The sequence below is a fragment of the Capricornis sumatraensis genome, chromosome 17 (genome assembly GCF_032405125.1).
Source record: "Capricornis sumatraensis isolate serow.1 chromosome 17, serow.2, whole genome shotgun sequence".
NCBI lineage: Eukaryota > Metazoa > Chordata > Mammalia > Artiodactyla > Bovidae > Capricornis > Capricornis sumatraensis.
The window spans coordinates 64,603,054-64,626,419 of NC_091085.1; the positions used below are offsets into that span (position 1 = coordinate 64,603,054).

Consider the following 23,366-nt stretch of genomic DNA (forward strand, 5'->3'; position numbering starts at 1 on the left):
TTGAGGGAGCAGATATAATCTTTCTTTCTTCTTTTTCCTTCCATGAGCGCCTTTTGCCATCCTCTTGACCCAGCTTCCCTGCACCAGAGGCACCCACGGATGCCAGGCATGAGGAGAAAGTAAATTAAATCTCCATTACCAGTGAGCTGCTATCTGGATGATACTGTTCTTGATGCCCTCCTGAAAATAAAGACTCAACATTACCACTGCAGTTGCCATTTACAGTTCACAAAGTGCTCTTTCCAGCATCCGTCTTATTTAATCTCCACAAAAACCTTCCAAGTAGTTGTTATTACCTTTTCAATTTCACAAAAGGAAATTGAGATTCAAAATGTGAAAGATGACTTGCCCAAGATCAAATGCCCGGTAAACAGCACAGCTGGGGAAATGAGCCAAATCAATTCTATTTGCTGTTATCCCCCTTAATTCTCAGAATTAAGAAAGTAATGGCATCAGGAAATGTTGCCTCTTGAAATATACTAAAATGCAGTTAAATTATTTATTACTGCCCAAGAAGGACAATTCTGTCAAATGAGTTTCATTCACTCTTTTCCTTTCCTTCACCCCATCATGTTCTATCTGCTTGTAGAAGCCAGAGCTGAAAAGTTATTCTGGATACCTCCTTCTTTCAAACCCCAGGTTTCAGTCACCAAATCTTGTTGACTCAACCTCCCAAATCTCTCTCTTTTTTTCTCAGATTCATATTCCTTTATTTATTTTTTTTTAATTTATTTATTTTACTTTACAATATTATATTGGTTTTGCCATACATTGACATGAACCTGCCATGCGTGTACATGTGTTCCCCGTCCTGAACCCCCCTCCCACCTCCCTCCCCATCCCATCCCTCTGGGTCATCCCAGTGCACCAGCCCTGAGCACCCTGTATCATCATATTCCTTTAAAAATTGTTGTGTGTCCTTTAAAAATTGTTGGGCTTCCCTAGTGGCTGAGCTGATAAAGAATCCGCCTGCGATGTGGGAGACCTGAGCTCAATCCCTGGGTTGGGAAGATCCCCTGGAGAAGGGAATAGCCACCCACTTCAGTATTCTGGCCTGGAGAATTGTATGGACTGTGTAGTCCATGGTGTTGCAAAGAGCTGGACCCAAATATCTCTTAAATCTACCCACTTTCTTCCTTCCTCCCTAATCCTGACTACCATCATCTCTCATCTCTGGCCTGCAGCAGCCTCCTAACTGAGCTCCCCATAGCCAGCCTTGCTTTTCCACCCATCTTCTATCTAGCATGTTAATAAAATCTAAGTCTAACCACAGAACATCTCTTCTCAAATACCTGCAGTGTTTGCCATCACCGTGAAAGTAAGATCCAAAATCTTTCTCTTGGCTCTCAAGAAAACTGCATGATCTAGCTCCTGGAGATCCCTCCAGCTTTATAAGACCTTGGCTTTCTTCTCCTGTCACAGTGGACTTTGTCCAGTGCCTCCAACCTGCTCCCTCCCACACCTCAGTGCTTTGTCTCTCCCATCCTTTGCTCCCACCACCCACCCTTTCATCTGGCCAATTCTGTATTCCTGACTGTTCCTCCAGGAAGCCTTCCCTGACTACCACCACTCTGACTATGTTAAGTGTCCTCCCGTGCTCCCATTAGCACCCTGTTTTTCCACTTTGTCCTACTCACTATACTTGTCATTAATCTCTCTCTCCACTCCCAGCTTCCCTCCTGGCTTGGGAGATCCGAGGGTAGGAATGCTGTCTGTCTTGTCTACCTTACATTCTCAGTGCCAAGCTTCTTGCTGGCCCAGTTGAGATCTTCGTAAGGGTTAGTGAATGACTAGATGACGTGAATGACAAAATAAAAGAAAGAAGAGAGGAAGGGAAGGAGCAAAAAGAAGTGGAAGGAGAAAAGAAAGTGAAAGAGGGTAAGGTGTATTGAGGATAGGAAATATGTGCCATCTTCTTGTAATGATTCTTAAGAAATGTTTCAGAGACCACTGGTAATATATGTTTCCTTTAAAAAAAATTTATGCCAGATCTTGGTTATGGCACTGGGGATCTTTAGTTCTGGCCTTTGAACCTTTAGTTGTGGAACTTAATAGTTCCCTGACCAGGGATCGAACTGAGGCCCCCTGCATGGGAAGCATAGTCTTAGCCACTGGGCCACCAGGGGAGCCCCAGTTTGCTTCTTTTTTATAGTAAGGAGGCTGTCCTCTTGCCCATGATTCTGTTCACCTATCTGGGCTGACACACTTCATTTTCCTTGAGGTGTCATCTAAAGTGACACTTAAAATAATAGAAGCACCATGCACTTTACGTGGACTATCCCATTAGATGTTTTCCATCCACTTATTCCATGTAACTTATTTCTCCTGGTTGACGGATGAGGAATCTGAGGCTAAAATGTGGTGGAGGGTCACAAACCCTTGTCTTTGCAACCACAGTGCAAATGCCTTCAACCCCTACCTGACAATGTCGGTGGTGGGGTGTGTCTGGCAAGGACAGGGGCAGAGGTACATCCTTGCAGACTTTGCGCCCCTGAGGGGTCCACGGATGGAAGAATTTAAGACCCCAGCCCCCAACCCTGGAATTTTCAGTCTGTGTGATGGATATAGTGTTCTACAGCCGGCTGAACTTGTTCATAAAAATGAGCTTTGCAAAATGAAGAGGAATGAACGTTTCATAATTCCCCAGATCTATTCCAACACGGGGCTGACAGCCGTGAAACTCCCTCCTGATGATGGACTGGACCAGTGATACCCCACCCCCCTCCCACTGGTGATGACTCATCACGAAGTCCCAGGGCCCGATTTCCTGGCTGTCTCTCGAGTGCCACATTCCGACACAACACATCCCGTTCTCTTGGTGTTCCAAAAAAGGAGCCCGTGACAGGCTCCCATTCCACTGGCAAGCAGGACCAACCTGTGTGTCCACAGCACTGACCTGATCCTCCTGCACAAAGTACTTTAAGCAACATATGTCCATTGGATGCTCCAGACAGCCAGTCGAATAACATCTGCTTGCATTTTAATAATTGGTAAAAGAAGTGAGGCGGGGCAGGACCCATTTACTGAGCACCTACCATTCTGTAAAACTCGGAAAATACTCATTATTATCTCATGCCATCCTCACACACACACGCCCTGAGGAGATGCTATTATCACTCCCATTTCACAGATGCAAAACCGTGACTCAAAGAGGTTAAGTAACTTGCTGATCATCACAAAGCTACATGGAGAAACTAGGGTTCAAATACAAAATAATCTGACTTCAATTTAAGTTTTTTAAAAAGTTATATTTTCTAAAATATTGCTGATTTTTTAAATGTTTTGTTTTTCCAGATTTAAGGAAACCTTTTTCTCTTTTCTCTTAAGCTATCTCTGATTTACAGCAATTTGATAAAATGTATCTTTGGAAAAATGATGAAACATTTTTATTTTTTTCCCTACCTGATCCCCCCCACCCCAGAATTCAGAGACTGAGTATTCTTATTTTCATAACAATATAGTTATTTGTCTAAGTTCACTAACAATCTTTTTGTTCATTGGAGTTTAGATTTGTCCTTTTATTAAAGCTGATATAGAAGCATAGTAAAAAATAAACAGTATGAAAGAATATATAATAAAAGTGAACTTCCTCCTCCCACCTAACGTTTTGCCTCCCGGTCTCCTTTCCCAGCAGCCACCTGTGACCAACATCTTGAGTGTTTTTCCAGAGATATTGAGTACATCTCCAAGCTTACGTGGAAGTATAGACAAATACATGCAATGGTCTACAAATATATTTATGTATTGGTGTTCTCTACCTTGCTTTTTAATTTAACTATGTCTTAAGAATCATTCCCCATTGGTCCTTTATTGTTTATTGTTATTATTGGCTGTGCCACACAACATGTGGGATCCTAGTTCCCAAACCAGGCATCAAACCAGCGCCCCCTCAATTGGAAGCTGGTAGGCTTAACCACTGGATGGCCAGGGAAGTGCCCCCTTATTGGTCCTTATAGATCTAATCTCCCCTTGTTTAATGCCTGCGCTGTATTCCATTGCATGGATGTGCCATAGTTTATGTAGCAGTTCTCTATTAATGGATACTCAGATTTTCTAGTCTCTTGATATTCTGAACAACCCTGCATGTGTGTGTGTGTGTGTGTGTGTAAGGATGGTCCTTCCAGTTTATCCTAAGAATTGAATTGCCAGGCCAAAAATCCATGTGTTTTCAATTTTGGTGTAGATACTGTCAATCTGCTGTACAAAGAGGCTATACAAGGCACAATAGATGAGAGAGTAAATTTCTCAAAGCCTCACATCAGAGTGTACTGTCAAACTCTAAACGGCCCTTCATCCTCATGCTCCTGACTCTAAACGATGCTCCTTCCTGCCCCAGTGATCTGAGCATTAGATCTGAGACGATCAGGAACAAACTGTAGCTGTGAAACTGGGGAATTATGTGACTGGGGAGAGCCCCCTGGCACCAGGGTGTTTGTGTCTCTGGGATCCCCAAGACACAGAATGCCAACCTACCCCTACCCCCCGCCAGCAGCTTGCAGAGGCTGGAGGATTTGTAGCTATGACTTGCCAGCGTGGGAGAAAGCACGTCATTTTGATTCCCGGGGGGTGTTCTCTCTGGGGAAAGACTGCAAATTAGCAGTTCAGGAGATGTAAGGAAGTCGGTTGGTTGCTGTGTTTTGTGGTTTGGTGTTTTGTGTTTTTTCTTTTTTTAAGAGCACAATTGGGTTACAGTTTTGGTCTTTTGTTTGTGTTGGGGGTGGCAGTATCCTGTTTTGCTTTTCAAGACATGAAGGGCTTGGGATTTGTTTTTAAATGAGATTGGAGGGACATGGGAACCAGAGTTGTGACTCCTTTAGAGATTTTGTGGGTGCTTGAAGTGAAAACAGCCAGTTTACAGGCTGAGTGTTGTTTTCTTTAATATTTAATGGTATACACATTTAGATGATTTTAAAGTAATAATTTGCTGTTGTTGTTCAGTTGCTAAGTTGTCTTTGTGACCCCATGGACTGTAGCACACCAGGCTTCCCTGTCTTCCACTATCTCCCGGAGTTTGCTAAACCTCATGTCCATTGAGTCGGTGATGCCCTCCAACCATCTCACCCTCTGTTGTCCCCTTCTCCTCCTGCCCTCAATCTTTCCCAGCATCAGGGTCTTTTCCAGTGAGTCAGCTCTTCACATCAGGTGGCCAAAGTATTGGAGCTTCAGCATCAGTCCTTCTAATGAATATTCAGAGTTGATTTTCTTTAGGATGGACTGGTTGGATCTCCTTGCAGTCCAAGGAACTCTCAAGAGTCTTCTCCAACACCACAATTCAAAAGCATCAATTCTTTGGCCCTCATTCTTCTTTATGGTCCACCTCTCACGTCTGTACAAGACTGCTAGAAAAACCATAGCTTTGACTATATGGACCTTTGTCAGCAAAGTGTCTTTGGTTTTTAATATACTCTCTAGGTTTGTCATAGCATTTCTTCCAAGGAACAAGCATCATTTCATGGCTGTGTGACCATCAGCAGTGATTTTGGAGCCCGAGAAAATAAAATCTGTCAAGGTAGTCAATGCATTGTCTCCCTCCTACTAGTGATGTCCTGAATTCCATCTAAGATGTAGCCAGTGACACCCATTCCTTCCAGAACATTCTCTCCACTTACATGTACAGAATATATGCTTTTGCACCATTCTTTTTTCACTTAGTGGTATATCTTGGAGCTCATATCCCACCTGTAAAAAGAGATCTGTGTCACTTTTTAAATGAAACATTTGTTGCACAGGTGGGTTAGATTTCAAATGACATTCAGACAGCAAGCTGTTGGGTTCTGGACAACCAGCCTAGGTGACACCCTACTCTCTCTCTTTACATGGTTTGAGGTGGGTTTTCTTTCTCCCCCCACTCCTGCTATCCAGTGATCAACCTTAAAAAATGGCGAGATGTTTGATTTTACCCTCTATGTCATTTTCTGACTTCTTTAGAAAGCAGAATTATCTTCTTCCTGCCTAGGTTATCAGTAGATGCTTGAGGGGACCTAAGGGGCAGTGGGGTGCAGGGAGGCCCTCTGGTTCAGGCACCATGAGGGCCAGACTCTAGACCTGCTACCCAATGGCAACACAATATGAGCACATATCTGACTTTTGAACTGTATAGTGGTTGCATATAAAAGCATCAAAAGCAACAGTTGAAATTATTTTTTCATAACTATGCTTAATCCAGTATACCCAAAGCATTATCCTTTCAACATGTGGTCATACTGTAAAATTATTGAGCTATTTGACATTCTTTTTTTCCCTCCTAGTCTTCAAGACCCCATGTAGATTTCGCCCTTAGGTCACATCTCCAGGAACCAGCCACAGCTTAGGGGTTCAAAGGCCGCATGTGGCTGGTGGCTGCCCTATTGGACAGACAGCTCTTGACACCCCAACTGTGGCTGATCCATGTTGAATGAGTACCCTCCTCCCTTCTCCAGGCCTCTATTTCCTTATTTTTGAGTGTGGGAGTTGGACAATCTTTTGGATTTTAATGGCTCTTCATCATCCTCGTGTCCGTGGACTTTCAGTGCTAAAAATGAAATGAATGGGTAGCTTAATCTCAGCCTCTGTAAAATGGAGACCATTGAATGTGATGAGTCAGGGTGAGAATGAAAAGTATGGCAGCCAATGAGAGTGTGTTGGGGGAAGGCATTGTCTTAGGAGATCATCTTTAGGATTAGGTGTGTAGCCAGCACCCGCTCGCTTAGAGCCAGGGCAGTCTTTCAGTTTGCTTCTCGGAACCCGTCACCTTGTCTTTCTGTAATTGCTGTAGTTTAGTTGCTCAGTCATGTCTGACTCTTGCGACCCCAAAGACTAGCCTACAAGACTCCTCTGTCTATGGGATGTCCAAGGCAAGAATACTGGAATGGGTTGCCATATCCTTCTCCAGGGGAATCTTCCCAACCCAGGGATTGAACCTGTATCTCCTGCTTCACTGGCAGATTTTTTTTTTTCTGCTGAGCCAGCTGGGAAGCCTGTCTTTCTGTAAAATGGGGGTAAAAATGACATGTGGTTTACATGGTCACTGTCAGGATGAAATAAGACACCCGTGTGGAAGACTCAGCGCCGTGCTTGCGTGCATGCTCAGTCATGTCCAACTCTTTGTGTCCCTGTGAACTGTAGCCCACCGGGCTCCTCTGTCCATGGGATTCTCCAGGCAAGAATACTGGAGTGGGTTGCCATGCCCTCTTCCAGGAGATCTTCCTGACCCGGGAAGTGAACCCATGTCTCTTACGTCTCCTGCACTGGCAGGCTAAACTCTCCATCCCTGGGAACTGCTCCCATCACCATCCTGGATGCAGACGTGGGCCCAGAATGGGGCGGGGGTGGCGTACCCAAGGTCACACAGTGAGATGGTAGTAGCAGACGCTGGCCTATTTTGGCTCCCTCCTTCTCCCTGGCAGTCATCCTCGAAAGTCAGCCGTGAATTTCCTCCACAGCAAGGTACTCCCAAAACCACTTAACTACTCCAGCGAGGCCTGGGTCCAAGTATTGTTTCCATGGTATGTGCCGTGGTGTGCACGCGCATGTGCCGTGTTTAAAATCACACTCCAAGAGTCGGAGGCTGGGTTGGCAGGATCCCCAGCACCCGTCTCCCTGTATTCAGCGCCTCGTACCATGAGCTGCGTGAGATTTCTCTGTGCTTTCAAGCACCGGCCCCCTCCTGGCCCATGACGTGCCTTTGGAGAGGCTGCCGCAGAGTAGCAAGTGCCCCGAGTCAAGGGCCAGGAAGCTGGAACCATTACATGCTACACGACAGTGGTAAGAAGCCATTTCTTCTGAGCATTCCTTCTGTGATATTACTGAAACCCGTGCGCTTAACTGTTTTATTCAGTCCTCCCAGTTACCCAGGATGTGAAGAATTACTTAAGGAGCCCATCTTACACATACAGAAACTGAGGTTCAGAGAAAATAAAGAACTCACCCAGAAACACACAGATAGAGCCAGAAAGGGCCTTAAAAATCTTCCCTGTGGCAGAAGGGTGGCCAGCCGTCCTGGAGGCCCAGGTTTGAGGAAACACTGTGGATACTGGACATTCACAAAGCAGGACAGACGTGTCTCCATCTGGCATCTTAGTACATTCTTTGCAGATGTCAAACCTGATCCTGGTCAGGATGGGGGTGAAGATGTGTTTGGGGAGGGAAAAGAGGGATATTATTAGGGGGGTTGTCATTAAGATTAGGATTGACCCTGATGGAGGCTCAGAATCCACTTGCTTAGACCTAGAGCCTATTTACCCCACCCTGTCTCAGTAGACGCTGAATTTCACTGCCTCTTTGAAGCCCTGCCTCTTTCCATTCCTTCTAAAGATCAAGTTGTCTTTCTAGGGCCAAGGTCTAAAAAACAGCACTTCAATTTCCCTATTCCCAGCCAGCCAGCAGCCCCACCCCACCCCTCTCCCCGCTGCTGATTTAGAAAGCAGCTGAGAAAGAGCGGAGAAGCTAGGAGTGGCCAGGGAGATCTGCGGGTTTGCCTTGTTTCTTTTTTCTTAAGCCAAGTCCCAGCTCTGTCCTTTGGTAAGTTGTGTTTTTCTTATTTATTTTTTATTGGAGGATAATTGCCTTACAGAATTTTATTGTTTTCTGTCAATCCTCAACATGAATCAGCCATAGATACACATATATCCCCCCTCTTGAACCTCCCTCCCATCTTCCTCCCCATCTCACCCGTCTAGGTTGATCCAGAGCCCCTGTTTGAGTTTCCTGAGCCATGCAGCAAATTCCCATTGGCTATCTATTTTATATATGGCAATGTGAGTTTCCCTGTTACTCTTTTTTTTTTTTGCATTTTTTTTTAATTTTTATTTTTACTTTATTTTACTTTACAATACTGTATTGGTTTTGCCATACACATCTCACCCTCTGCTCCCCCATCCTCATGTCCGTAAGTCTGTTCTCTATGTCTGTTTCTCCACTGTTGCCCTGCAAAAATTCCTTCAGTACCGTTTTTCTAGGTTCCGTATATATGCGTTAGAATATGGTATTTATCTTTCTCTTTCCGACTCACTTCACTCTGTATAATAGGTTCTAGGTTCATCCACCTCATTAGAACTCACTCAAAGGAGTTCCTTTTTATGGCTGAGTAATATTCCACGTCACTCAATCGTGTCCGACTTGTTTGCGACCCCATGGACTATGGCTTGCCAGGCTCCTCTGTCCATGGAATTTCGCAGGCAAGAATTCTGGAGTGGGGTTGCCATTTCCTCCTCCAGGGGATCTTCCTGACCCAGGGATCAAACCCATGTCTCCTGCATCTCCTGCGGAGACTGGCGGGCGGATTCTTTACCACTGAGCCACCGTGTATATGCACCACAACTTCTTTATCCATTCATGTGTCATTGGACGTCCAGGTTGCTTCCATGTCCTAATTATTGTAAATAGTGCTGCAGTGAACAATGGGATGCATTTGTCTCTTTCAGCTTTGGTTCCCTCAGGATATGTGCCTAGGAGTGGGATTGCTGGGTCATATGGTGGTTTTATTCCTAGTATTTTAAGGACTCTCCATACTGTTTTCCATAGTGGCTTTATCAATTTACATTCTCACCAACAGTGCAAGAGCGTTCCCTTTTCTCCACACCCTCTCCAGCATTTATTTTTTAATGCAGTGTTTTTTTAATGTAATGCCTCAACTAGTTATTTTTCTTAATAATTTTATTTATTTTTGGCTGTGTTGGGTCTTCGTTGCTGTGAGGGCTTTTCTCTAGTTGCGAGGAGTGGGGGCTACTCTCTAGTTGTGGTGCGGGCTTCTCATTGTGGTGGTTCTCCTGCAGAGCCAGGGGCTCTAGGGCAAGCAGGCTTCAGTAATTGTGGCACGTGGGCTCAGTGGTTGTGGTTCCCAGGCTCTGGAGCACAGACGCCATAGTTGTGGTGGATGGGCTTAGTTGTTCTATGGCACAAGGGGTCTTCCCAGATCAGGGACTGAACCCATGTCATCTGCACTGGCAGGTGGATTCTTTACCACTGAGCCACCAGGAAAGTCCCTTTGGTAAGTTCTGGCTGAAGCCAGTATGGGGTAGAAGCAAGCTGGGGGCCTCCACCTCCCGAAGAGCTCACCTTCAAGTCCCTTCTTGAATTAAAGAATGGTGCCTAGTGCCACACTAGAACACTCAAGAGATCTGGAGGTCCCAGCTGTCTCTGCCTTCAACTAAATCCTGGGTTTGGTACCCAGAAGAAATGGGTACCACGAGAGCTCCGGGAGAGTTAAGAAACCAGAGCCCAGGGTGGGGCAGGTAGGGAGGTGGACCAATCCTCCCCAGTGAGGAAGGACATAGCAGTTTGGGCTGGTTTTCTCTGCAAGCCAGAAGGCCGGCAGCAAGATGCCGAAAGACACTCAGCCTGTCAACACACGGGCCACACAGGCTCATACACACAGCAGAGAAATGACACAGCAGGAGGGCGATGCATGAATACACAGAGAGAAACACACACACACGCACACACACACAGCGACGCCAGATGGAGAAAGCAGCCCAGGCTGGGTCTGGGTATTCATGACTCCCTCACCCACACAGAGGGGCTGGCAGAGTTACATAACGCAAGCTGCCAAAGGGAGAGGCTGAACTTGCTAACCACCGCCCTCCCTTGTGGGGGATCTGGGAGGTAGCGCCTCTTCCTCGGGGTGCGGGGAGAGTTATCCTCACCCACCCCCTGCTTTGAGAGGCGGCAGGAGTTTATCAGCAGCCTCAGCCCTGGGGTGACCCCGGAAAGCCGCTAAAAGGGAAACAAGGGAGTGTCGCTTTGTCAGTAGTGGCGGATAAGGGCTCCCTCCTTGCATGAAGGAGTTTTGAGGATGCTGATGGCAAGGGGTGCCAAGGCAGAGAGGAAACTGCGGCTGGAGCAGGGGGGTAGGAAAAGAGATGAAGGGATTTTCTGCTACCTCCCACCCTGCCCCACTCCACCTGTAGCCCACAGGTCACCTGCCCCAACCCAGACACATGAGATGTGCTTCCATAGCTGCTCGGGCCCATGCCGTGGGTGCTGGGTGCACGCACCTCACCTGGGCTACTGTGTCTTCACTTGGCCTCCTTGTGGTCCTCCGGCACTCCAACCGCTTCTCTGAGTCTGGTGAAGCTGGTGCGAGTTGCAAAAGTCACTAGATTATAAATTGTTAAAAACTAGAGTATTTAAAACCTCAGACTCGAGATCTGAGTTCAAATCCTCCCCCCACCGTCCTTCTCCACTTGACCTTGGGCAAGTCCCTGAACCTTCCCAAGTTTCAGTTTTCTCGTCTGTGGAAGGGTTAACTGTGAAGATCAAAGGAGGGAAAAATACACAGTAAGGACATATGCTCTCAAAGAGTGTCCGCTGTCTTTTGGGCTTTTTCTTGTTCCACAGATATTCGTTGCACACCAGCTCTGTGTTTATCTAACCCTAGGGGGACACAGTCCATACCTCCTAATGTTTCTCTGTTAGGATTTCAGACAGTCTGCGATACACAAATGCCCTCCAGAGTTTGACGTGGACCTGTGTCTTTGGTATTTCTTATACCAGTTTTGGCTTATCATGGGATGGAGTGTGGCCAAGTCTGTCCTTTTGAACCTGAAATAAGTGAATCATTACAAAAATGACGGTCCTGAAGTCCAGCTGACCTCCCTCATCCGTGTTTCTGTAGAAGGTGACATCATTTCCTGTTGATGGGTTTGTGATGGGGGCTTTGGGAGTGGTGGGAATGGAGAGCCTCACACCCCATGATCCTTTTTGGCCAAGCTCCTGACCTGAAGATGGAAAAATGTTGCAAAAAGCAGAGAGGCAAAGGCTGCATGACAGGGTTGGAGTGCTGACTTCTTCCGGTGAAAAAAAGATGAGAGGTCTTAGGGTTCTTGCCATTTGATTTCTGGGGCTGACACCTCAGTGGTTTCCCCAAAGAGCCCCCCAGTCTCACAGAGCTTTGATCATGGAAATGAAACCAGGCAATATGCAGCCACCTGAGAGTGTGTCCCCCTGGAAGAAGAAGAATTTTTTCTCTAGGTTATCTTCAGAACTCCAGAGCATCTTATGGCTAGACTTCTCAGTTGGCTGTTTCCCATGTTAGTTTTAAAGGTGGTCTTGGGCATATCACATCATCTCTCTTTTTTTTTCATCCTTTTCCTCCCCTCCCTTGTTCCTTCTCTTGACCTCAGGAAGACCTGGATCGGATCTGCCTCTGACGGGCTGACGATGCCCAGTGGATAGTCCGCGCTAGCATGCGTCACCCCTAGGCACAGCCACCAGACACGTCTCCTCCCAGATCCGCCTGACCTGTGGCATAGGACTCATCCCACCGCTTCCCCTGACGTCTGCCTGATCAACCATTGCTTCCTTAGAGACCTAGGAAGGAGGCAGACGCAGGAAATCATGCCACCGACGGCCCGACAGCAATGAGCGGGTGACGCCGAGTTGACGTCAGAGGCACAGAAGGCCAGCGCCGAGAGCAGCTGCCCATCCGGGCTGCAGCCCCGCAGCACCAGCCCCCAGCTCCTCCTCCCGGCGTGGCCTGAAGCCCAGCCGCTCCTGGGGACCTGACCTCGGCCGGACCCATTTTGAGGTCTGTGGACCCTTGGACACTAGACACCATGGAGAGCCACATGTTCAGCGTTCAGCAGATCCAACCCAACGTCATTTCTGTCCGCCTCTTCAAGCGCAAAGTGGGGGGCCTGGGGTTCCTGGTGAAGGAGAGGGTGAGCAAGCCGCCCGTGATCATCTCTGACCTGATCCGAGGGGGCGCCGCGGAGCAGAGCGGCCTCATCCAGGCCGGGGACATCATTCTCGCTGTCAACGGCCAGCCCTTGGTGGACCTGAGCTATGACAGCGCCCTGGAGGTGCTCAGGGGGATTGCCTCCGAGACCCACGTGGTGCTCATCCTCAGGGGCCCTGAGGGCTTCACCACGCACCTGGAGACCACGTTCACCGGGGACGGGACCCCCAAGACCATCCGGGTGACCCGGCCCCTGGGTCCCCCCACAGCAGCTGTTGACCTGTCCCACCAAGCGTCAGCCGGCAGAGAGCAGACGCTGGCGGTGGACGGGGCCATGGGTCCCGGAAATGGTCCCCAGCATGCTCCAGATCCAGGGCAGGAAGCCAGCTCTCTTGCCCAAGCCAACGGCCTGGCTGCCAGGCCCCCAGGCCAGGACCCAGGCAAGAAAAGCACTGGGGTCGCCCTCCAGGGCAGCGGGGAGAACAATACACTGCTCAAAGAGATAGAGCCTGTCCTGAACCTTCTCACCAGTGGGGGCAAAGCGATCAATGGAGGGGGACCTGCCAAGACAGAGACCAAGGACGTGGAAGTCCAGGTGGACAGGTAAGCTGCCAGGGGGGCTGTGTGCGCACATGTGTTGTATGCGAGCATGCGTGGTCTCACAGTCCGGGAGCCAAGCTGAGTGTCTCAGGCATCCAAGCACACATACACCCGCTCAACCCCCCTTGCCTCTTGCCCTGGAAATTGCCATTGCGGAATGGAATGGGCACGTCTAGTGCGTATCTCTTGCCATGAAACCCAGAGCTCATGATCATAGTAGCTGGGGCCCCATCTTCCAGCACCCCCACAAGGCGGGTATTTTTGCAACCCACATTCCAAGAGTGAGAAGACTAAGGCTCAGATGGTGGGGCCTTCCCTGAGGTCACTGCATGAGGAGAGGTGCCTGGGCATGGCCGACCTGGGTGTGGATGGATGCTGAGAATCTGGGGAGAGTGAGGAAGAGCTGGTTGCTGGGCGACCCTCAGCCCAAACTGGCTCTCTCCTGGGGGCAGCCCATCCAGGGCAAGAAAACTTCGAAAGAGAGAAACTGGAGACAAAGTAGAGAATTAGTCTCCATTCCCCAAAATGCTGCCATTGCTCCGATTACACGCACGCTAAGGCCAGCAGTTGAAGAACAGGATACCAGAGACTTCCCTGGGGGTCCAGTGGTTAGGGCCCCATGCTTCCGCTGAAGGGGCCACAGCTTAAATGCCTGGTCAGGGAGCTAAGATCCCTCATGCCGAGTGGTGTGGCAAAAAAATTAAAAAACATAGAGCTGGGTACCAGCCCCTCTGTACTTGCCGGATTGGCATTTTCTGACCCTCTGGGGAAGGAGGGCTGGCTGCACAGTCGGTGAGGAGCAGATGGGCCAGGCGGTGGGGAAATAGGAGACCCAGGAGACACGAGTACGATCTTGGGTTGGGAAGATCCCCTGGAGTAGGAAAATGGCAACCCACTCCAGTATCCCTGCCTGAAAAATCCCATGGTTAGAGGAGCCTGGCAGGCTGCAGTCCAAAAGATAGCAAAGAGAGTGGGTCACAACTGAGCGACTGAGCAAACACACACTTGGAGGGGGCAGGTTGTCCCTCTGCCTTCTTCCACTCCCCTCTAAGGTCTAGCACTGACGCTACAGCCCACAGTGTTACGAGGCAGATCCTGGGAGCCACAGAGGGAGGCTCAGGCCTGAGGGCCCCAGAAATCCAGGCCAAGCTCTCCCGGTCCTCTTCTCAAGGACCCCTGAGAGTCCAGGGGCATTTAGAGGTCACTGGGAAATCCTGTGGGGGCCTGAATTGACTAGCTCCCAGGCCCCTGCGTGTATTCATATAGGAAGTGTTCCCAGAGGACCTACTCTGTGCAAGTACTCTTCTGGGCCCTGGGCTAGAGCAATGAATGGACAAGTCCTCTGGCTTTGGGGGAGTGACTGAAATAGACAAACCCCCTGACTTGGGGAGCTTGCAGTGCAGTGGGGAAGCCAAAGAAGAAGCGAGAGGTTAACGCTGTAAACCATTAGTCATATGCGCTGAGGAGATAAATAGAGCGGGGAAGAGCTAGGAAGTGTTGGGGAGGGTAACATTGCAGGTGGGAAGCTGGCAGGCCACACTAGGAAGGCAACATGGGAGGACCCGGAGGAAGGGGCGGGGGGAGGCTCACAGCTGCAAGGGGGAGGGGCGTCCAGGCAGAGGGAGCAGCAGGTGCCAAGGTCCTGAGGTGCACTTGTGCCTGCATGGGACCCAGTCCTGGCAGGGTAGCCCCCAGATGGCCCACTGTGCATCCCCCAGTCTGTGGAAGCCCACCCTGGCCACCATTGCATCCTGGGGCTTTTCCAGCATCTCACGCCTGGCTAAAAACTGAGCCAATGCCAGCAAGACCCCCAAGGAGGAAAGTGGAGGCTCTGTCGGAAGGCCTGGGCAGAGGGCAACAGAGGGCACCTCCTGCCCGCCCAGCTCCCCCCTCCCACCCACTCCTCCTCTCTCCTGCGAGCTCCCCACAGATACCCTGGAGTCTCTGCCACACCCTGGGTCCCATCTCCACGAGAGACAGCGAGTCTTAGGCCACATACACAGGGTGTGGTGTGACCCTCTTGGTGGGACAGATGATTGAGGTTCCCCAGTGGCCTAATGTCCATTTCCAGAGCTGGAGGCCAGAATCACATGCTCAGGGTTCTCCCGGTGGCAGTGACCTGGCACCTCATTCTCCCACAACCAGCACAGGAGCTCCCCCCTCCAGGCTAGAACCCACTTCCCAGGGGTCCCCACTGTGACATACTTGGTGGAGATGGCTGGTGTAGCCGTGAGGTAGTTTCTGGGCAGCCAATAGGCACTCCCAAGTCTCACCCCGTGGGCTTGAATTCTAAGGCAGCTAGAGACTACAGAATCAATCACTGGCCTTCTTTTCTAGATGGCATCAGAAGTGCCCATCAGAGGCTCCGGGGCATGGCCTCTCCCCGCCCCGCGCCCCCCCCCCCCCCACCAATCCTTTATGTGCCCCGCCCATCCTCAGCACCGCCTCTTGCAGAAGCAGCAGTGAGTCCATGAATAGGACCATCTCACCTTGCATGACAGCGGAACCCCTTGGTCTAATGTCCTGTATACTTGGTTCTGATTCTCAGCTAGGCGTAGGATGTGAGCCTCAGAACCCCGAGGGCTCTGTTTCAGCCCCACCCAGGCCCGGGCATCTGACTCTCCAGTTATGTTGTAGAGAAGTACCTGCTATAGTTGGGAGCTGCACGTTCTATCCAAGGAGCGAATACTAGCAAATACCCTCTCCTAGCCTGCAGTCCAGGACATAAAGGCTGCGGACAGGACCCCAGGCTGGGATGAGGTCCTTGAGTCCCATGAGCTTTAATGGGAGCCCACTTGGTAGTCAAGCCCCGAGGGGCCTCTCCAAACACCATCTTGGGGAAGCAGCCTTTGTGTCCCCAAGAATGAGGGCGAGATAGAGCCGTCTGCCCTGGGGCGCTGCTCCCACAGACCCATTTCCCACCTCAGGAGGTGACATCTGAGCTCTCAGCCGCCCTCATCCATCAGGGTCCTCCCTCCAGGGACCCCACATCACCTGCAGTGTGACTGACCACAAGTAGCTGAAAAAACTGCTTTGGTGGAGATATGTTTTGGGAGAAAGTGACCCAGGGCAAGTATATGCCTCCATGAAACCCACTGAGACGAGTGGTTCTAAGGATGAGTAATACTGTGGGCCCCCACCCCCACCCCGGCTCCATGCCTGGATGCACAGCTCTCCCCCTTCACTCTGTTTTTTTAACAAATAATTTGAAATGCCCCCTTCACTAACCAGAAGCTCCTTCATGGAGCATGGAGCCTACCCACACTTTACATTTTTTAAATCAGTATAATGCCCTAACGATAAAATCAAGGCTATAGAGCATAAAAGTCATCTATAATAAAAGAGCCTATAATTTAACATAGCAGCGCATAGGCACAGCTCCACCAGAATGTCATATGTTGGCACCTAAAGATAGAATGGAGGCAAACACGATGCAGATTGACACAGGTGTGTTGTGTTGGCAACTCAGACACCACCTGCAGCACCGCGTCGCCTTGGTGATGCGATTTTCCCAAATGGTGAATGATTCCTGGTAAAACGATGTCCTGTCTTTGATTTCCCAATAGTTGCAAGTTCAGTAGAATTTAAAGCCGAATTTATACATAAACCCACACTGAGATTTTGGCTGAGAAACTGAAGCATGTTTCGTGTTTTTGTTTTTAATCTAAGCAGATGTCCAAAGTTTGCGAGGCAGTCAGGACCCTTCCTTCTTGAGTGGCTTTGTCATCTGTGTTGCCAGGGTGTCCTTCACCCCTGACATCACCTCCCTTCCACTGTGATGTCAGAAGCATCGGCCATCGTCATAACAACCACAAAAGCACCCCCACAGATTGCAAAGCTGTTTGCTCACGGCTAAAATAAGTGTCTCATTACGAATCAGTGTCCCAAGTCAGGAAACGCAACCCCAGAGGCAGCATGTCGTTCAGAGCCAGTCTCGGGGCTGCTGACCTGGGAACGTTCAAGCCTCACAGCGCACACAGCTGCCTGGAAACGACTCATCCTCCCAGGCCCCTCTCCATCCAGGCTGCTTTTGGGGGTGGGCTCAGACTAGCATCCTAGATGCATCCTAGATGCTGGGTGACAGTGAAGCCAGCAGCCTGCTGGGCCCAGAGCTCCACATCCGGGTCCCACTCGGCATCCGTGGCTTCTGGGTCTGAGCAGAGGCTGGGCCATCACTGGTTCTCAGCAGCGACCTTGACTCCTCTGCTCTCTTGGCCTTATTTTCCTCCTTCCGTCCTTCTTTCCTCTTGGACCTGGACTTATTCCCCTGCTCCAGCTAGTCCCTTTCCCTCAGGGGGCACCCCTGTCCTGTTGTTTGGGGTGTCGGCCCATGTTTGGGGAGAAAAGTGATGTTGATTTGAGACACAGTCTCCTCCCTTCATCCCAGGAGGAGGGAGGGGGCCCTGAGCAGGCAGAGACAGCAGGTGAAGGGTGATCAGGAAGGGAGGCGATGAATTCAGGGCCTTCTGTACTTGGGAGCGGTCACTTTAAAATGCTGCATGTCAGAGGATATCCAGGTTGCTCAGCTTGCTGCCCTGAAGGAGGGTTCTAAAGAGGCCAAGGTCCGCGGTCCAGCCTCCATCTGGACCAGCCAGCCAGCCACCTCGCCCTGCGCTCTGATAACTCCTCATCCGCTTGCAGGGCCCTCCCTCGGTTACTTATAGGAGTACCTTCACAGCAGTCACCTCTTTAGAACCTGTACGAATGCAGCTCCTGAAGTAGGACCTGTGGTTCTAGCCCCCACCTATAGAAGAAGGAACTGAAGCTCAGAGAGGTGAAGCAACTTGCCCAGGGTCACACAGCACTGGCCACAGGGTTCTATCCAGGTTCTACCTAGCAATCTCACAGTGAGTGTCTAGAGTTTAAAAAGAAACCAGACAAGTAAATGTGGCTGGAGGAACACAAGTCAATTTTAACCCTAGAGAATCAGCTTTTTTGGGGGAGAGGGAGGCCTCCTCCTGTGACAAGCCTGAGTTTCATCCCCATCATGTTAGCCAGCCTCTGCTGAGCACTCCAGGTGGGCCTGGCCCCAGGCTATGGTCTTCACATCAAGTAATTCACTTCCTCCACATAGCACCCCATTTTCCTGATAGGAAACCAAGGCTCAGAGAGGTGTAGTCACTTGTGCGAGGTCACACAGCCAGCCTGCAGCAAAGCCAGAACTTGACCCTAAGCCCATGTTCTTGACCTCTACTAAGCTTGTAGATTGCACTGTTGGCCACAGTGCCCTTAACCACTAGCCATCAACTTTCTGAGGCTATCAGAGTATTTTCTCAGACTGGAGGGGAAACCAAGGCCCTGAGGTTGCTGTCTGCTAAAGACAGCCTCCCTAGAGAGATGACCTCGGATCAACCAAGGTCGTCACTGATGCCTTAGAGACCCTCCTCCTAGGCTGCACTTGACCTTTCTCATGGCTGTGGATCACTCTGGTGGCATTTTCATTTTTTCTTTTCTACTGTTTTTTTTAATTCTTTCTCTCTCTTTTTTGGCATTTTTCAACTCAGGAATTAACTCTGATAACTTTGCCGTCATGCAGAATCTGGGAGCAACTTTTCATTCTCACCCTGACTGTTTAAGTGTGAGTGACTTCCAGCACTGCCCTGCCCCCGCCACCATGCATTCTTTCCCAGGCAGGGGACAGGGGGTCCTGTTTACACCAGTTAATGCACTTGCTCTGTGACCTCTCCCATGCATGTCCCTGCCACCTGGCCTAGTGGGCACTCGGCCCCTCATTCTGAAAGGGAAATAAGCTCACCCACCTCACATTGCATGTAACTGAGGGCTTCTCAGCATCTCTCAGTCACTGGATATTTATGGAGCATCTATTCTGCCTCAGATGCTGTCCTCAGAGCTGGGGATCCACTGATGATCCACTACAGAGTCATCTCATAGACAACACGCAAGGAATAATAAATAGACACATGCAGTCGTTTTAGATAGCAGTATGTGCTGTGAAGGAGATGATACAGTGACTTCAAGAGAAGTGGCTTGGGGTTGGGTAGCACGTTAGACTGGAAGGCTGGGGAAAAGCTCTCTGCAGGCATTTGTACCAAGGCCAGAAGGTGAGAACCTTGTGAAATCTAGGCAAGGGTGTTCCTGGCAGAGGGCACAGCAGGAGCAAAGGTCCTGAGGCAGGAACGAGGTTGGGATGTTCAAGGAACTAAAGGGAGGCCTTGAGTGTAGCAAGTAGGAGGACAGCGATAGGCAGTGAGGTCAGACATAGACATGGGGGCAGGGCCATCAACCATCCCAACACCCGTTCATTGTATCTGCCATCACTCCTGTGGCTGCTGTTAACAAATGACCACAACCTTGGTGCCTTAAAACAACACACCTTGGAACTTCCCTGGTGGTTCAGTGGTTAAGAATCCACCTTACAATGCAAGGGACGTGGGTTCAATCCCTGCTCGGTGCACTAAGATCCCACATGCCATGGGGCATGGCCAAAAAACTTTTTCTTAAAAAGTGAATTTGTGGCAAAATAGATACATCAAGATATTTTACATTAAAACCTATTCCCAGCCTCTCAAAAAAAAAAAAAGATATATCAGAGGGGCTGTTAGCAAGAAGTCACATCCCAGTAAGACAGCCTTAGGAGCTGGAACCCAAATTCAGCCCCATGCCCCCTAGCCTGGGGCCTACAGACATGAGTTGGAGAATCCTGCCCAGCTTTTGTGATTTTAGGAATGAGAGTCGTGGTTGTTTTGGAGCCCAGAGGCCGTCGACTCGCTTCTCAGCTACAATGCTCACCATGGAATTCCTGCTCTGAAGAGCATACCTTTATCAAGAACCAACCCCCCAGACTCCAGCATGATGGAATCTAGAAGGAAAGCTGCACAGAGACACCACACCCGCTTGCACAGCCCCCCAAATCTTCCTGCTCCAACTCAGCTCTCAGAATCTGCAACCAGGTAGAAGCAGAAGCCAAAGACCGTTGGAGTGTGGAGGGCGAGGAGGGGAGTTGGAGAGAGCATAGTGTCTGCCGAGAGATGCGAGCAGGGCTTCCTGCCAGGACCAGCTGCTCCTCGGCGGCCTCCTCGCCTGGTTGGGCCAGAGTGGGTGGCCCCCACCTCCAGGCTGCGCCCTGCACCCTGGCCTGGGCCACCTGCTCCCCCTCCTGGGTCCTTGGTCAGGGGAGGTTAGTGGTCAGCATGGGGCCAACCGACACATGTGCAAACTGCCTGTGGAGTCTGGCCTGGGACCCCCGTCCTCGTGCCCGAGAGATCGGGGAGCCTCGGTTGGAAGGATCTGGCAAAGATCCTCAGAAGGTTTAGAGATGCTAGACCGACTCTTGGCTTGAGTTTGAGGATCCAACTAGTGAAGTGGAAGGAAAGAGCTTTAGTTTAGTTCTTGCCAAGAAGCACAGAAGATGCTCGCCAGGTAGGAGGGAGAGCCTCACACTAAGGCAGGGGGAGGAGAAGAGCTGGGGGAGGGGAGCACTCCTAGCCAGGAGGGCACCTGGCTGCTCACTGCACGAGCCGAGCTCAGAGCTCTCCCAGGGAAACGGGTCTTCACAGGTGTCCTTGGCCGATGTGGGTGCTTTTGACAATGCAGATTCCAGGCTTCCCACTATTTCAGGCTCTCTGGAGATGGGCTGGGGGGAATTTTAACAAGCCCCTCAATTGATTCTGATGCACCCTGATGTTGGAGAACCACCAAGCTTGACCGCAGGATGGCTCTGGCCTCGCTGGTCTGCCACAATGCCAAGTTCACTGGAGGATGTCTTTTCAGGAGAATAAGGACACTAAGCAGATGTGGGAGCCACTGAGCGAAGGCAGGTTTCTCAGTCCTGTCTGGGAACAAGGGACAACTAGTAAATAAATGCTCATAGACCCCCTGGGTGGGTGTGGAACAGGGATGGGAGAGCTGGGAAGCATGGGTTTGGGTCCTTGATTGAAGCTAAGCCTGCTTCTCAGTAGGGAGGAGTCTAATTCCTCCCCTCCCCACAGGGACATTGATTGATCTCCTGGGATGTTTTCAGTTGTCACAGCTGGTGATGGAGATGTTACTGGTGTCTAGTGAGGAGAGACCAAGGATGATGTTAAACATTCTCCAATGTGCAGGGCAGTCCCCACCACAAAGAATTATCTGAACCCAAATATCAGTAGTTACAGGCTGAGAATTTCTGATATAAACCAAAATCCCTCAGACAGCTGGGCAGGACCAAGACTCAAAAGTACTGGCCAAGGAGAGTCACCATTCAGGCTTCTCAGAAGTCAAGCCAGGCCCCGTCTACCTTCATCTGTGGGCTCCCGGTGTATTTGCTTAAATGAAGAAATGATAACCTGGAGTTAGCAGAATTGCATTTAGTGGATACACACATTCACTACCATCACCTCATTTGGGGGGAAACATTCGATATCTAAATTTGAGGTTCTTCATGAGTGTGAAATCCAATCAAATGCACCCCCCACCCCCAAGCCCTGTTCTCAGTGATTCTAAATGAGGAGGGCAGCGAGGAGGAGACATTTAATTGCAAAATTTCCTCTGCTTCTCACTGATGGTGTGATCTTGACACCATCAGTGTCAAGTTACCTAATCTCTCTGGACTTCAATCGCCACAAGTTAAATGTTAGTCGCTCAGTTGTGTCCAGCTCTTTGCAACCCCGTGGACTGTAGCCCACCAGGTTCCTCCCTCCATGGGATTCTCCAGGCAAGAATACTGGAATGGGTAGCCATTCTCTTCTCCAGGGGATCTTCCTGACCCGGGGATCAAATACAGTTCATGTTTGGTCAGAGCTGACTGTATACCAGGCATTTTACAAGCATGATCTTATTTAACCCCCAGGAGAGGTGGTGTGTGAAGTGGGCCTTGTAAGGGTGAGTAGGAGTTGACTCTTGACAGAGGGGAGATGAAAGGGCATTCTAGGGAGGCCAAGGATGGACACGGTGTACTCCCTGGGAAGAGAGGAGAGTGGAGGTCGGGGCTAAGAGTGATGGAAGGGGGGAGTCTGGAAAGGAATCAGAGAATTCCCAGATTCCTGGGCTCTGTGAACAAGACATAGTAGCTCAATGGGCAGTTACTCAGCCATAAAAAAGAATGAGACAATGCCGTTTGCAGCAACATGGGTGGACCCAGAGATTGTCATACTGAGTGAAGTCAGTCAGACAGAGACAAATACTATATAATACCACTCATGTGTGGGATCTAAAAAAGTGATACAAATGAGCTTATTTACAAGCAGAAATAGACTCATAGGTATAGAAAGCAAACATCTAGTTGAAGGGGGGAGATAAAGTAAGAGTCTGGGATTAACATTTGCACACTACTGTATAGAAAATAGTTTTTAAAAACAAGGTTGTACTGCATAACACAGGAAACTATACTTAGTATCTTATAATAACCTATAATGGAAAGGAATCTGAAAACGTATATGTGTGTGTGTGTCTGTGTCTGTGTATCACTGAATCAATTTGCTACACCTCAACTAACACAACATTGTAAATCAAATATACTCTCTGCTCTGCTTAGTAGCTCAGTGATGGCTGACTTTTTGTGACCGTATAGACTACAGCCTGCCAGGCTCCTCTGTCCATGGGGTTCTCTAGGCAAGAATACTGGAGTGGGTTGCCATTTCCTCCTCCAAGGGATCTTTTCAACCCAGGAATCAAACCCATGGTTCCTACAGCTCCTGCATTGGCAGGCAGATTTTTTTTTTTACTGCTGAGCCACCTGGGAAGCCTTGTATGTAATATATGTGCATTTCTATGTATATGTGCAAATATATAATGTATATATAATATATATACACATATATATGTATATGAACCCATGAAAAAGAAATGGCAACCCACTCGAATATCCTTGCCAGGGAAATCCCAGGGACAGAGCACCCTGGCAGACTACAGTGCATGGAGTCCTGAAAGAGTCAGATACAACTTAGTGATTAAACAATAGCAATATATGTATGTGTAACTGAATCACTTTGCTATGCACTTGAAACTAATCCAGCATTGTAAGTCAACTCTCCTTCAATTAAAAAAGAAGTGTCTGAGTGCAGACATCCCTGCCTGTGCCCCCATAAGCCCCCAGGGAAGACACCCCTTTCTCAGTTGGGAGCCATACATGCCTTCAGGCTTTAGAGACATTAAGGCTTTGGCCAGCACCACC

The 23,366-nt window shown here is 49.5% G+C and overlaps 1 protein-coding gene across 1 annotated transcript in view; it reads left to right on the forward strand.

Moving 5' to 3' along the window:
- Positions 1–12,533: 12,533 nt before the first annotated feature.
- Positions 12,534–23,366, forward strand: part of NOS1 (nitric oxide synthase 1) — an 87,455-nt gene continuing 76,622 nt past the window's right edge. The window contains exon 1 of the mRNA XM_068989618.1: positions 12,534–13,258. Coding sequence (XP_068845719.1) covers positions 12,534–13,258 — 725 coding nt within the window. The remainder of the gene's footprint in view (positions 13,259–23,366) is intronic.